Source organism: Formica exsecta, unplaced genomic scaffold, assembly GCF_003651465.1.
Source record: "Formica exsecta isolate Colony F162 unplaced genomic scaffold, ASM365146v1 scaffold149, whole genome shotgun sequence".
Classification (NCBI taxonomy): domain Eukaryota; kingdom Metazoa; phylum Arthropoda; class Insecta; order Hymenoptera; family Formicidae; genus Formica; species Formica exsecta.
Genome location: NW_021848818.1, coordinates 25,533 through 40,831, shown reverse-complemented (window position 1 = coordinate 40,831; position 15,299 = coordinate 25,533). Strand labels below are relative to the sequence as shown.

At 37.9% G+C, this 15,299-nt stretch overlaps 1 protein-coding gene across 1 annotated transcript in view; it reads right to left on the bottom strand.

Annotated features, from left to right (window-relative positions):
• Nucleotides 1-15,299, bottom strand: part of LOC115232699 (fringe glycosyltransferase) — a gene marked incomplete at its 5' end in the record, with an annotated part of 81,569 nt that overhangs the window by 42,326 nt on the left and 23,944 nt on the right. The window contains one exon of the mRNA XM_029802728.1: nucleotides 2,347-2,506. Within this exon, the coding sequence (XP_029658588.1) occupies nucleotides 2,347-2,506 (160 nt within the window). The remainder of the gene's footprint in view (nucleotides 1-2,346; nucleotides 2,507-15,299) is intronic.

Here is a 15,299-nt window from a genome sequence, read left to right as displayed (position 1 = left end):
AAGAGATATCAAGAAAGGCGCTTGATGAATGGCTTCGATCGGGCCTTATAAGAAGCGGTTAATCTCAGAAGGAGGAACGGATCCTACGGGCTTTGCAAGATTTATCGTTTCATCTCGAGAGCACCACGAACCTTGCTTGTCTTTATCTATTTTCCCTCCCCCGTATCTTTTTTCCCCCGTGATGAAAGAAGAGCGGCTTTTCCAATTTGTACTATTTTTCTCACTTTGTTCTGTTCTCAATCGCGGAATGCAAATCCCGCGAGCGTAAAAAGCGCATCAATTTAAAAATTGATTCGATGCGCGTATATCGCAAGCGAATGGCGCAAAAAAAAGGTGTATTTTAAATTCCCGAACAAGTGGATTAAAACGGTTATCAATTTCTAGAGCGAATGACGTGCGTATCCTGGAATTTTTTTCCGGGACATATCGGCCGGTCCTTTCTCGACCGTGAGTGACGTTACAGAGAGACGACTATCCTTTTTCATTTCTCATCTCGGCAGAAGAAAAAGGATTAATGGCCTCATAGCATGACACCGCCGTGTGATAAGATCGCGGGCTTCCTTTAACCGTCGGCTGCCGAGCGTCAGCGATCATATCGGCGACATCCGAATCGCATCGTGTATCTCTCTTTAAAGCAGTACGTGAGACAGGCTTTTATCGATTCGTGATTGTGCACGGGCGAGTTTCTCCGCTTGCTGTGCCTCGAAAAAACGCACCACTACACATTTCGTTCCCTTTTACAAATGTATTGATCTTTCACGTTGTTTGAATAATAATTTATTAATTTCAAATTTATATTCAATTCAACTTTCCCCCAATTTTCCGGAAATGATATTTTAAGAAAAGATCGTGTTACAACTTAAAAGAGAGAGGGAGAATAATGTCTCTCATATAAATGAAAAATGCATTGCGAATTAAAATTGCACTACCATAAAAAAAGTAATAAAAATAAAATATATTATTTCAAATATTTTTTATTGAATATCTCCCCTTATTATCTTTCGCGCGTGATAGTAAAGAAATATCATGAAAACATTCCATATGCAATACGTCAAATCTCCGAGAGCAATTTCGCGGATACATGTGCGAGCAAAAAGTATCGTAGATTGAATATCCGAGAATACAGTAAATTCCGCGCTCGCGAACGGTTGCAACGACTGTCTTCCGTGAAAGAAAATCGAAATTTCATGGGCACGAGCTCGCGAGACGAGATTTACCCATAAAAACCCATCGCACACTCGCATTCGGGATAAAGGGGATACATATACGCGAGGTGCGAGATAATAGCTTGAAACTCGCGGCGCGAAGAAGACACCGCCGGAGGGAAGCATTAAAAAGAATAGACGTTATCGTGCATTTTCTTCGCACATTGCACCTTCACCGTCGAACGGACTTGCTTACAAAAGCGGAGCGATCCCTATTTATACCTGTGCTCGCCACGACATGTGCACGCTCCGACTTCGCCGGAAGCCGTCGTCTCGCGGATGCATAAATTCGATAAGACCACCCGTTAGTGACGGCAGGCGCAGTAATGTTTCTCGCGTGAAGACGGTAAAGAAAGGAGAAGAAAGAAAATATTTCTTTAAATAATCTTATTCTCTTTCCTTTTAACTATCTATTCCATCTTTTTCCTATTCCCGACCTTCTTTCTGTCGGCGCGTTTAATTTCATCTTCTACCAAAAGCTTCAAAGACGGTCAGACGAATTTCACGTCTGCGGTATCTTCGCATGCTGGGTAGCAAAACGCTCGTTATTGTCATGGTTTTAAATTGCTACTCTTGGTATTACGATGTTTAATAAATCGTCGACAGGGACAACTTCTTTGAGGTTGACCGAGCGCGGAAGACGCGCGTAATTAAGTTGATTTTCGGAGGAGCGTGTAATTACGGTCCAAGTAAGTTTACATCGAAGCAGATGGTCGAAATAAAGATGTTGTACAGTTGGATCGATGGATAAATGTTTAATGAAAACTCTTAGAGTCTCGATATTATATTGCAAGTAATTAATAAAGGTAGTAAAAAAAAAATTAATGATTCATATACAGAATAAATCAATCACGCTAAAAAAAAAATCTTGGAAACATCGGCAAGAAATAATTTATAATAAGTGTGAATTAAATTATTCAAGACAAGAAAAATATCCACCGATCCATTAACAACAGAAAAATATTAAAGATCTGAATCTTATACAATTTTACTACATGTATATATTGCTTTCTATCCTCGGACAAATACTTTTTATACAACAGCGAGCAGTGTGTAATTCATACGGATATATTTAAAAGTCAGAAAAAACGTATCAGAAAAATGCGTGAAAAAAGAGAAAGTATGATTGATCTGCACTCACCGGTCGCTTCTGTGGCTCCGGACCCTGCCTGATGATTTCCAAGGGCGCAGGTATCGAGGGCTTGCCAAGGTACCAATCCTCCCGCGGGTTATAATTGTCCAGGAGCTTCAACAGGCGTGGCACGTTCACGTAATTATCGTCATCGAAATGGCAGAACCATCTGAAACATATAATAAAAATATAATATAATAAATGTATATATTCTATTAATTATTCATGTATTAATCACGCATGTATTATTTTCTGTATAATTTTAATGAAAGTTATATAATTTTACTTTATTAAAGATTTAATGTTTTTTATGCTTTTTGGCACAAAACATTAACTTAATACACAACTTTCTAATTTATACCTGATATGCAATATTCTCCTTTTCTCCAAAAATGTTTCTTTAAAATCATGTTATAATAAATCTGCAGCTGCAAGATTTTCAGAATATATCTAGATGTATATAATTATACGTGTATCAAATTGGTAACTCTCTTTGTATCATAATTTAAACATTGATCTTAAATGAATCAACCTTTGATATATAATAAAAATAAAATAACAACAATTTTTACATTAACAAGAATTATTATTACAACGATAAAAATTGATGTATTTTTTCTTACGAAAAATAAATTAATAATTCCACGAATGCATCGACCTTCATTTATTTACGCGTAACACCTGCGGAACTGCTGTACGCTGGAATTTCTCGATAACGAGGATGCCGCTTAGAGCACAGAATTCAAATAAGAGCATAGAGACCACGATACAACCCGCTTTGCTTATATTCTCGCGGGATTAACCGCATCGGCGTGTTTCCGCGATTTGCTGCATGAAAGCATACAAAGAATCAAATCACGCAGGTATATAGATTCCAACCTATTTTAGTTAAAAAAAATTAATACAGTAATTAAGGAGATGGGGCAATAATCACGAGATAGATTTCTTAAAATATTGCGACTCCGCAAAAACCTCTAATCACGCTGATCGATATTGCAACGATTGGATTAATCCTCGGATTATCCTCTTCCGGTTTAATATGTACTCCAATAGAACATGTTGAGATAGTATAATAAATAGAATGGTAATGTCAAAACACACTTCTTAAAATATCGTAGTAGCGCGAAAATCTCTCAACGTCCTCCTAGCCGAAGTAGCGGCAGTTGACCAACGTCCTCGCATTCGTACACAATCGCCGTCCCCCGTAACCCTTTCCCACCGGTTCTAAGAGACATAGGAGTTCCGTGTCGCGTCGGCAGTAAACGTGTAGTTTAGATCGCGAGCGCGTAAGATAGGCGAAATAAAACGACTCTTTCTCTTTCTTCTTAACGAAGAGTTCCGCTCTGTGGCGTTGCCATTAATGCGCTACCGGGTGCCCACGGGTGGTCGCTACGTACCTGCCGCGCGCGGCCCAGCATCGTTAATACACCTGAATTCCAGCTTAATGGCGTAGCCGGCTTACAACGGGAGAGGGATCCACTCGGCCCCGAGGACGTTGCTGTTCGTATATGCGCGAGATCGTATCTCCTGCGTGAGCCAGAACGGTGTTTGCACCGTTCGCGATCGGCGTTCGGTTCCACCCATGTACAAATGAATCGCTGAGCGAGTCTAAATGCAACAATATGACCAACGAAAAGCGTGTCCCGATCAGATGAATTGGAATAATGTTATATCTAATACCTAGCGAGATCAAAATTTAGTAATCAAATCCTATACGTCCGATTAAAGAGATAAAGAGATCAACGCAAATAAATATCTTTTCGAAGAAATAAATTGACGTAAAATTGTGCCCACATTTTTTCATAATGATATCAATTTTTATTAAAGTAAAATGCTCTCTTTCTTAAATGACGTAAGCAGGTGTATGCAATAATTTTGGAAAATTATATACATATTTGCGTAATAGAAGGTACTACAATGTATGTAAAATTCGGGAGGATCTCGTATCTGCAATCTGCATATATATTAGAATCTGTCTGCAGCCGAATAATGTGTAAACTTGCAAGGAGGGCAAAATTAGCCGAAAGAAGAGAAAACAGAGGTGTAAAATTTCTCTTATTTCTTTTCTACACATATAATGCAGATTGCGTGGCTCTCAGAGGGTTGTTTTATACAACAATGAAATGATCGTATATGAATATGAAGATACATAAATTTCAATTTCACGATTATAATGAGCAAAGCACGGCGTAGCGAAATATCGCTCTCTAAAAAAGCAAATAATTGTAGTAAATCAATGGCATAAAAACAATTTCTTCCAATTACAATTAATTACGTATAACATATATCGATTAATTCAATAATATTCAATTTAAAAAGGGTGGAGTTCCGAATAGGTGAACCCTCCGATTTTTTTGAAACTACACTATTTTTTGTATTTTTGAACGCTGATTACGAATATGATAATGAAAATTTGCGACAAGGTCATTTTCAAGGTCAAAACTCAAAAAAACTGAAAAAATATACTTTTTTAAATATTATTTCGATAAATATTGATGTAAGAAAAAAATGTGTCAAATAAAAGTTGTAGTTCTTGTAAAAATACATCATTTATGTTCTATACATTTTTTGCGTAAAACTGAAAGTTTTCGAGAAAATCGATGTTAAAGAATAAAAACGGCAGGTGAAGTTCCGAAAAGTGCTCACCTCTGATTTTTTTGAAACTCAGTATTCTTACGTATTTTGATGCACTGATTACGAATATCATAATGAAAATTGGTGCATCTCTCATTTTCATAGTGAAAATCATGAAAAACCCATAACAATTTTAGATCTTACAGAGAAAAACATTTTATGTCCTATTAATTTTTACCGTACGATAGTTTTCAACAAAAACGATGGAATCTAAATCTTATATCTGTTCTCCCATCTAAGCATGTACTTTGCAGTACATATACGATTCCACATGGGTTTACAACTTTCCACGTAGAGCGAGGTTCCACGCAAACCTATTTGTCTAGTTTTTCGGTAGTGGAGCCCCCCGCAGGGGGGCGGAACCCACTGTTTCCACGCATACACTTTTTCACGCGAAGCCAGGTTCCACATGGGTTTGCAACTTTCCACGCAGAGCGAAGTTCCACGCAAACCTATTTGTCTAGTTTTTCGGACCTCGCTTCGCGTGGAAAAGTGTATGCGTGGAAACAGTGGGTTCCGCCCTTCTGCGGGGGGCTCCACTACCGAAAATCTAGACAAATAGGTTTGCGTGGAACTTCGCTCTGCGTGGAAAGTTGCAAACCCATGTGGAACCTCGCTTCGCGTGGAAAAGTGTATGCGTGGAAACAGTGGGTTCCGCCCTTCTGCGGGGGGCTCCACTACCGAAAATCTAGACAAATAGGTTTGCGTGGAACTTCGCTCTGCGTGGAAAGTTGCAAACCCATGTGGAACCTCGCTTCGCGTGGAAAAGTGTATGCGTGGAAACAGTGGGTTCCGCCCCCCTGCGGGGGGCTCCACTACCGAAAAACTAGACAAATAGGTTTGCGTGGAACTTCGCTCTGCGTGGAAAGTTGCAAGCCCATGTGGGACCTCGCTTCGCGTGGAAAAGTGTATGCGTGGAAACAGTGGGTTCCGCCCCCCTGCGGGGGGCTCCACTACCGAGAAACTAGACAAATAGGTTTGCGTGGAACTTCGCTCTGCGTGGAAAGTTGCAAGCCCATGTGGGACCTCGCTTCGCGTGGAAAAGTGTATGCGTGGAAACAGTGGGTTCCGCCCCCCTGCGGGGGGCTCCACTACCGAAAAACTAGACAAATAGGTTTGCGTGGAACTTCGCTCTGCGTGGAAAGTTGCAAGCCCATGTGGGACCTCGCTTCGCGTGGAAAAGTGTATGCGTGGAAACAGTGGGTTCCGCCCTTCTGCGGGGGGCTCCACTACCGAAAAACTAGACAAATAGGTTTGCGTGGAACTTCGCTCTGCGTGGAAAGTTGCAAACCCATGTGGAACCTGGCTTCGCGTGAAAAAGTGTATGCGTGGAAACAGTGGGTTCCGCCCCCCTGCGGGGGGCTCCACTACCGAAAAACTAGACAAATAGGTTTGCGTGGAACTTCGCTCTGCGTGGAAAGTTGCAAACCCATGTGGAACCTGGCTTCGCGTGAAAAAGTGTATGCGTGGAAACAGTGGGTTCCGCCCCCCTGCGGGGGGCTCCACTACCGAAAAACTAGACAAATAGGTTTGCGTGGAACCTCGCTCTACGTGGAAAGTTGTAAACCCATGTGGAATCGTATATGTACTGCAAAGTACATGCTTAGATGGGAGAACAGATATAAGATTTAGATTCCATCGTTTTTGTTGAAAACTATCGTACGGTAAAAATTAATAGGACATAAAATGTTTTTCTCTGTAAGATCTAAAATTGTTATGGGTTTTTCATGATTTTCACTATGAAAATGAGAGATGCACCAATTTTCATTATGATATTCGTAATCAGTGCATCAAAATACGTAAGAATACTGAGTTTCAAAAAAATCAGAGGTGAGCACTTTTCGGAACTTCACCTGCCGTTTTTATTCTTTAACATCGATTTTCTCGAAAACTTTCAGTTTTACGCAAAAAATGTATAGAACATAAATGATGTATTTTTACAAGAACTACAACTTTTATTTGACACATTTTTTTCTTACATCAATATTTATCGAAATAATATTTAAAAAAGTATATTTTTTCAGTTTTTTTTTGAGTTTTGACCTTGAAAATGACCTTGTCGCAAATTTTCATTATCACATTTGTAATCAGCGTTAAAAAATACAAAAAATAGTGTAGTTTCAAAAAAATCGGAGGGTTCACCTATTCGGAACTTTATCCTTTAAAAATAGTGTTCCTCATCTTTCTAAAAATATATGAGAGAAAACGTTTATTTGAAAATAAATTGCATCAGTGGCTAATAATAATTAATACTAAGTAGATTGATATTTAAAAAATCTTCATCAATGACACCTAGTAAAATTGGGATGGCATCTTTAATTAAATATAACGCCACGCAAGTATCATAAGAGAACTGGCGATCACGTAATAAAAAAAATAATTAAACATGTTCTCTTTCTCAATCGCGAGACGTCCCCAACGATACGGATATTCAACGAATCGAACGTAATAAATCGTCCTTCGTATCAATCAATGGAACAGATCCGTGTTCGGATATATGATTTCTATTAAGAGTAACGCCACAACACACTCGTGTCATTAATAATACATCCGAATGTCGATAGATATTAATGACTACTCTCAATGGATTTGAAGGACTTAAACGATTGTTCGAAAATACATTGTCCCATAATAAATCACGGTCTCTTACCGCAGTACAAGCGATTAAATTTAAGCAATTTATTTATGGAAATTACATCTGCACATTTGTACCGTAATCGTTTGCGGGAACGCACGTGTTCGAAACGAAGTGTACCGTCAGACAGATAAAATTGACATTGTGCTCGGTCGGACTTAACGCGAGACGTGGGTGTGGCGCGCCGTTAATTACCGAGTAAACGACCGATTCATGAGAAGGTCGCAGAGACCGGATGCGCGAAACCGATCGAATTACTTTCGTTCGACGAATGGATATTGTTTCGGTGCGATGTCTCGGTTTTACCCCAACCGCGGAATTCGATCGTGCGTGGATAAACGTCGTAAGAAAAAATTCCAGGTTTCTTGTCGGTAAGAAGCCTCCGCAAGTACGGTAACGCCTCATTGCTTCGAGGAATACGTATATCTTCTTGAAAGAATATATCCTGAATTTACAGCGCGCGATAGGTATGAAGATATAATTTTACGAATAAAAATCATAACTTTTTATTTTTACATCTTCCTACTTAGTTTCACTAGTCATCTTACATTTCCCTAATTTATATTTCCTTAATTTCGTCTAATATTTGCATCGATATCTCGCTTGATTTATTCAGACAACAGCTTATCAATTAAGTAAACATCTGACGGGGAGATACTCGTTATCGCGTTTCTCCCGGATAACGTGTGCATAGAACGCGGGATATCTGCAAATATTATATATACTACTATATATCGAGCGCAAAATACTTCTCACATTTGACCACCTGCACGTGGGACAGCATAAGTCAGAGCGGCGGCGTGTGTCGTGTGTGCACGAGGGCGTGAAGAACGGCTCGCTGCTGCTAGGTCGGCAACCCCGTGGCATGTGACCGAATGGTTCTGTTAACGACGATCGCCTGTTCCCCGGCGGTACGTACGTGTTACGTACTTGGGTGCACATCCGCCGTGGGAAACCCGCGGGACCCCCATACGTGGCTGCACACGGCCACGCGTGCAGCAGCAGCAGGCTTTTAAAAAGCCGACGTCGCTCGCCGGAAGCTCCGCTCTCGCTCACACGTGCAGCGACACGCGTGCCTCCCGAATCAAGTTTGTCCCATGTATACGCGGTGTCCCATAACAACCGTGCGTTTAAGGTTCGTTAATATCTTTCACAAATTATTCACTATCTTAATAAAAAAAAATCCTATTTAAACGAACAATAAGGCTCTGTTACTTTATTGTATTCTAGAAGCTTTATTTTATATTTTTGTTAAGGATAAAAAAGATATCTTAACAAGAGATTATGTATACTCTTTCAAGTTCGTGCTGTATACAAATGAGAAAAAATAAAACGGATTTGATTAAACTTTCAATTTGTAACTCTTTGATTATTATGATATTATCTTTATTGAAATGATCGTTACGAAATAGAACGTATGTTCTATTCCGGAACCACCCAGTATTTATAAGTATGAAACGACATAAGGGGTTGCAACCATGTTACTATCGATCGAATATGACCACTTGTCAACGAAATAGATGGATTGGGGGGATGATGAAAATGGCGACTGCAAAGGGTAGCAGTAGTTTATTGTGGGAACTAATCGCGGCTCGATTCCCATCAAAGAGACGGCTTTCGAATAATTTGCAGTCGATCTAATGAACGTAAGCGTATGTGGGATAGCGATTCGTCATGAACGTCCCATAATCATAACTCGCAAATAGTTGGGATATTAGCAAATGATATTTATATTTTAAAAACTATTCTAAAAACTATTCTATATATAGAGAGAAGAAATCTATGCCAATGAATCTTCAGTATAAATTGTAATCAAATTAGAATTTCTGTTAAAAAGATTTTATATCCAATTTAATGTGGTCGCATATGTATGATAGAAACTATTTTTGCACAGTAAATTTCTTATCTCTGAATGTAATAAGCGGGGATTATCATAATACGTGTATGTTGCGGCAACTGTTACCTCATAATGAGTGATTTATTCCAGTCTTAATATAATTTTTTGCCACTCACACAGCTTTACTTGCATTTTTCTTTACACATATTTTTTTTATTTGGCTTCTGTTTTTCTTATATAATTCGTCTCCCGTAAATTACTCATTTAATTTTGATTTTATTATATATTGCTCATTCATGAAACGTTTAAAATTAAATGTGTGTGAACCGTGAGTTATATCCATTTTTATTAATATCTCGTAATGAAAATTTTACCGAAAGATAGATTTAACCCTATCTTGATTCCTATTTTTAATTGCTTCCATTTAACCGATAGAAGATATTGTAATAAATAATTTTATATGTAATGCGTGCGCATTAATATCAGATAAAATTTGTGTCTTATCAAAAAATCTGCTGAACAAGATGATGCACCAGGGCGGTGATTATAATTAAATTGGCCGGCAAAAAGACGTGTACGAGCGTGACTCGTTACTTTGGGATTACGCTCCTCTCAAGCATAACAGACAAGACTACGGAGAAAGAAACGCCTCGTCGGCAAAAAGCACGTTATTTTTAATTAATTCCTACCGATGGAGGTCCGCCCGGGCAAAAATGGCGCACGCCGAAACCTGGTCCGCCGTATAAAGGCATCATTCGCGCCGATCACGGCTGGAAGCCGCAATCTCTCGATCTTACGAGGAAGGAGCGAAGGATGTGGAAAAGGTCAGGGCTGGCGTGTGCCGCAGTTATGACGGGCGTGGTGTTCACGATCCAAATGTATATTAAATCATGTTCGTGCCGGGAGCACGACCCCCGCGTGTTAAAGCTGATCATTTCTATTTATGCTTCGATATTCGGATATTCGTAAACAGACTTTACCCGAGAGAGATTAATAGAATAACGACGCGTGTACATTTCCGCGATATTAAGGTCTGATATGTAGAATAAAACGGGATGTGACGAACTAATCGAAGTAGAACATCGTTCACCATGCATTTAAATTAGTGCTCTTATTATTAGTACAAATGTTGCCAAGTACTCAAAGTCAATACATATACAATTTAATTGATTCCAATTAAATAAACGACTTTTTAATTATATTCATGCGGGCACGATTATGTGCAAATATTATTTAATTATACTTTTTGCTATTTTTAATACACGTGGTGATTGTAACAACAACAATATATGTAAATATAACCAAGAGATATTGAAAAAATAATAATTTTACATTCAATTATTTTAAATTGAAACAAATACTCGGATACCAATAATACGAACGGATACAGTCATACTAGCTAAAACAAGAGTTTTATTGAAAATTATCGAATCTTTTTTAGATGCACAAGATGACTAGAAAAGAGGAAGAATCCGGTCAGGAGGGGAAGCGAGAGAGAAGAGTGAGGATCGGCAATTTTCTCGACATGTAATTTCACCTGTTGCACACATCCGGCGCGAATCTGATCGGCCGGTTCGATTTATAAAGGTAACGAGCCGTCTCGACTATGCCGCGCTCCTACGATTATCAGAAGCTATTCCGGACTACGGAGAACAAGAGAAAAGGCGTAGAAAAAACTAAAGATACGAAGATAGAGAACGAGGAACAAGATGAAAAACCGGATCGCACTCGAAAAGTGGATCTTTTAAAGATACAGCAACTAAACAATACATATGTTTTATTACACGGAAAAAAAAGATTAGCTACTGAAATTTAGCTGCTATTGTTAAGTCATTTTTTTGCGTGTACACGGAAAAAAAAATTTTCACTGCCATAACTAATCATGGTTTGCAAAATAAATTTCTAAACTGCAGCAAAACGGTTTGCTGTTGCACCTAATAAATAGGTATCACAGCTAAGATGTTCGCTGTTGCACCTAATAAATAGGTGTCACAGCTAAGATGTTCGCTGTCCATATATTACAACTGAAATCTAGTTACTACACGCAGTTTTTAGCTACGGCAGCTAATTTTTTTTCCGTGTATGTATGACCAATATATAAAAAATATTTAAGCATTTTTTTTTTCAAAATTAACAAAATTTATGATTTTTTTATATTGAAATCAATACTTATTTATACTAGTGAGATTTTGTGATTTTTTGTGAATCTTGAATATCTCTTATAAAATAGCAATTTTTTTGCGCAAAATCCACAGCTTTCACGATATCAGAAAAGTGATTGTACGACGAAATAATAATTTTATTCGGCGAATAATACTTTTATTTCTGTAAAAATCTTCCACAACCGGTTATTTGCCGTTGCGTCCACCTTACTAAAGAACTTCGTGGCGATGATATAATGGCAAGTACAAGACCGATTTGTATCACGACTAATTGTCGGTTAATAATAACGTTCGCCGCGACTGCGGTTAGTCACTTCGATGATTCATTTGCGCATTCCACAAAGAAATACCTAGGCGCGGCGCAATTACACAGTTACAGCACACATTAATTAAACAAATGAGAGATACTAGCGGGCGCGTGTCACGCAGGCACGCTATTTTTTGCAGAGAATTTTCCGAGAGTGCTTATTCCGTTAATTGAACTATTAAAAACGATCGATCAAAATATGTTTCAGTTCACGTTGGAAATTGTTAGTAATTTTGCATTTAAACGCTTGCCACTAATTTACTAGTCAAGCAAGATGGTTTTCACATGCTTAATCGAGCGTATGATTTATCAATTCTATATTCATAAAAAATTTGAATAAATTCATCGTAAATATCGTCGATATTACACAGTAATACATGAACAATTTTTTGAAAAAAGCTCTAGCTTTTACTGTAAACTTAATAAATATGTTTTTTTTTTAAAAAAACCAGGCATCCTTAAAAATTAAATTTTACGATAAATTAAATTTTAAACCGAAATATATGGTAAGCGAAAATTCCAAATACAATTTTTTGTATCTTCTAAAATCTATGATATAAAAAAATAGTATTATTAGTTAGTTTATAGTCTATAATAATAACAAATATATGATAATTAAATTTTAAATTAACATTACATTTAAAAAAAATCAATGTTATAATTTAAGAATTAAATCATGCTGGAATTAATTGTTTTTGAAATTATGAAACGTTGCTGTTAAGATTAAATTGCATTTTTTTTATCATGGTCTTAAGTAATCACGCAATATACTGTAAGGAATAAGGAATACCCTGATTCTCAGAACAAAATACGCAACCTATTAATTCCCGCATCAACGCATAATCCTTAAGTAGGCGTTTAACGATAGAGCGGCTGACATTAAGTCCAAGTGTAATATTGTAATGCGGTACTACGCTATCATTAAGACGCAGGTACGATCGCTAAAACCGTCGCTATGAGCACGTTAAAAAACACAAATCGAGAATCAAGTATCAATATTTTACGATAATTACGCGAGTGATAAAATAAACCATTCGATTAAAGGGCGAGTAAACATCGTCGAGAGAGCATATCGCAAAGAACCTTTCGCGATAGTCTCTCTTGCCTTCTGATAAGCGGAATCACTGCACCAACTTGTGCTCTACTATATACTATTCGTGTACGGTTACCTATCATTATTCCTAAAATAAAAAAAAATCCTTTCTTCAATACCATATTAAATATGCAATTATGTTATGTTGTGTATATATATATATATATATATACATAATCGTCAAGAAGCTTAATAAAATATCACTCCATATTTTCAATCTTTACCTTTCGAAATGTGCATGACCGATATCTGATCGTCTCTATCGCGTAAATTATAAATAACACGATATATATGGATTGCACCTGCACTCGTAGAAAACGAACGCGTAACCGCGTAACCGCGAACCATGGAATCACAATAGAAAATAATGAAGCGACCTTACTGGGATACCGCTGGAAATAGCAATAGTGGTTTCTTTCCAGATGAGAAAAATTCTAGAAAGAGCAATAAAGGAGGACAATAGAAATCACATGCAATAATTTTACATAAAAAATTTAACTGGTGCAGACATATAATCTTTGATGAATTTAAAATCATTTTTTTGTTGGCATAAATTTAAAATGTTAGCACATTCAATTTCAGCATTAAATATAAAATGTAAAATATCGTGTTGACTCGGCGCGATTGAACTCGATGAATAGACTCGTTAACGACGAATTGATACTATCACGTGACAGAGGGTATCTGTTCGGGTTTCCTGTATATCCTGGCACATGCGAGTGTGATTTTATCACATCGCCATGCAAATAGCGTCAGAGATATAGATTGCACCTGTGGGTGATACGCATAACACGATGATGTGAATCCGTTAAAAGCAGATTCTATTGTGTGCTTTAAAAATGTATAGAGAATTGAAAATATGAATGTGCAACATTCGATAATAAAAAATATTAAACAAAATATACAAAAAAGCAGAAACAAAGGATTAAAAAATGATAAAGCACTAAATAAACTTAAAAAGTTTATAAAAAAATCCTCCCTTCTTTTTATCAAAAATATAGTAATCCTAATTTATCCAAATTTTCGCAAAAAATTATCTTGCATACCATCACTATATAAAAATTACGCACGTATGCATTAATAATGTAACGCAAAGTACTTGACTCTCGACTGTCATGTGAAAGCACGGCCAACGCATTCTTCAATGAAAATTTGCAGTCGTTTGATCTATCGCCTTGAAGACAAGGAGGCCGCAGGGGAACGAGGTCGCAGGTCAATCTTCGGAACCCTCCGGCGTCGCAACATCTTGCAAGCGGCAGCCGATTAGTCACCCGATACGAATCCGCTCAGGTGAAACCAGAAGTGTCACGTTTTATCGAGAGGAATACAATTTCGCGAGCGCGCTTTTGTGTCACGATGAATTAATTTTGATCCATTAGTTATCTAGCATATTTAGAGAAATATTGCGAATGCTATAGTCGTAATATTATGACAAACGTGAGATTCTCTTTAATTAATAAAATTATAAAACAAAAATTATAAAAACAAACTTAATTTTTTTCATAATCATTTCAACACCAAACGCAACGTCATATATAGATCACCGTGATTGATTGACGATCAATTTGGGAGCCAGAAAAGATCTCGATAACGCGTGTTTCGCAATTTTCCACAAGTGGCGGAGCGTGTCCTACAGATTATTACACGGCCGTGCTGCCAATAAACCGACTTTAACAGCGATTACCTTTTAGCCTCCCATTCTCATCAATTTCTGACGACGAGTCCCGGCGATGATAATATAGATCGGCTGCCTGAGGGCGCGAAGCATCGAAAATCGAGAACGCTATAACGGCTCAGATGAAAGCCAAGATTCCCGGAGAAAGTGTGCATAGCTCGCCCCCCCCCCCCCGCCTGGGACGCCGCAAAAGTATCGTCCGATAATGGCGCGCCGCGCCGTTCGCGACGACGGATCGATGATGGACAAAATTCCCGCCGCACATCCGACACGTGCAGCTCCGGGGCCGCCAGGAGAAAATTATTGATTATTAAACTCGGGCCTGGCGGCGCGGTAACTATCGCGAAACGATACGCGCCGTTAGTTCGCGACGGACGCTCCTCCTTGAGCGATCGATTTTCACTTCGTCGCGATATCTCCGAAAAATTCATCTCATTCAAATATTTAAAAAAATGTCATATCTGATGATCAATCATATGACAGTCAACGAATGATTGTGAAATATATATTTCAATTGATAGTTTTATTTTTTATAAATTATTCCAGAGAGATTTTTTTTGTAACTCTTAATTTTTTAAAATATTAAATTATTTAATTAATTTTTAAATTATTCTCTGTG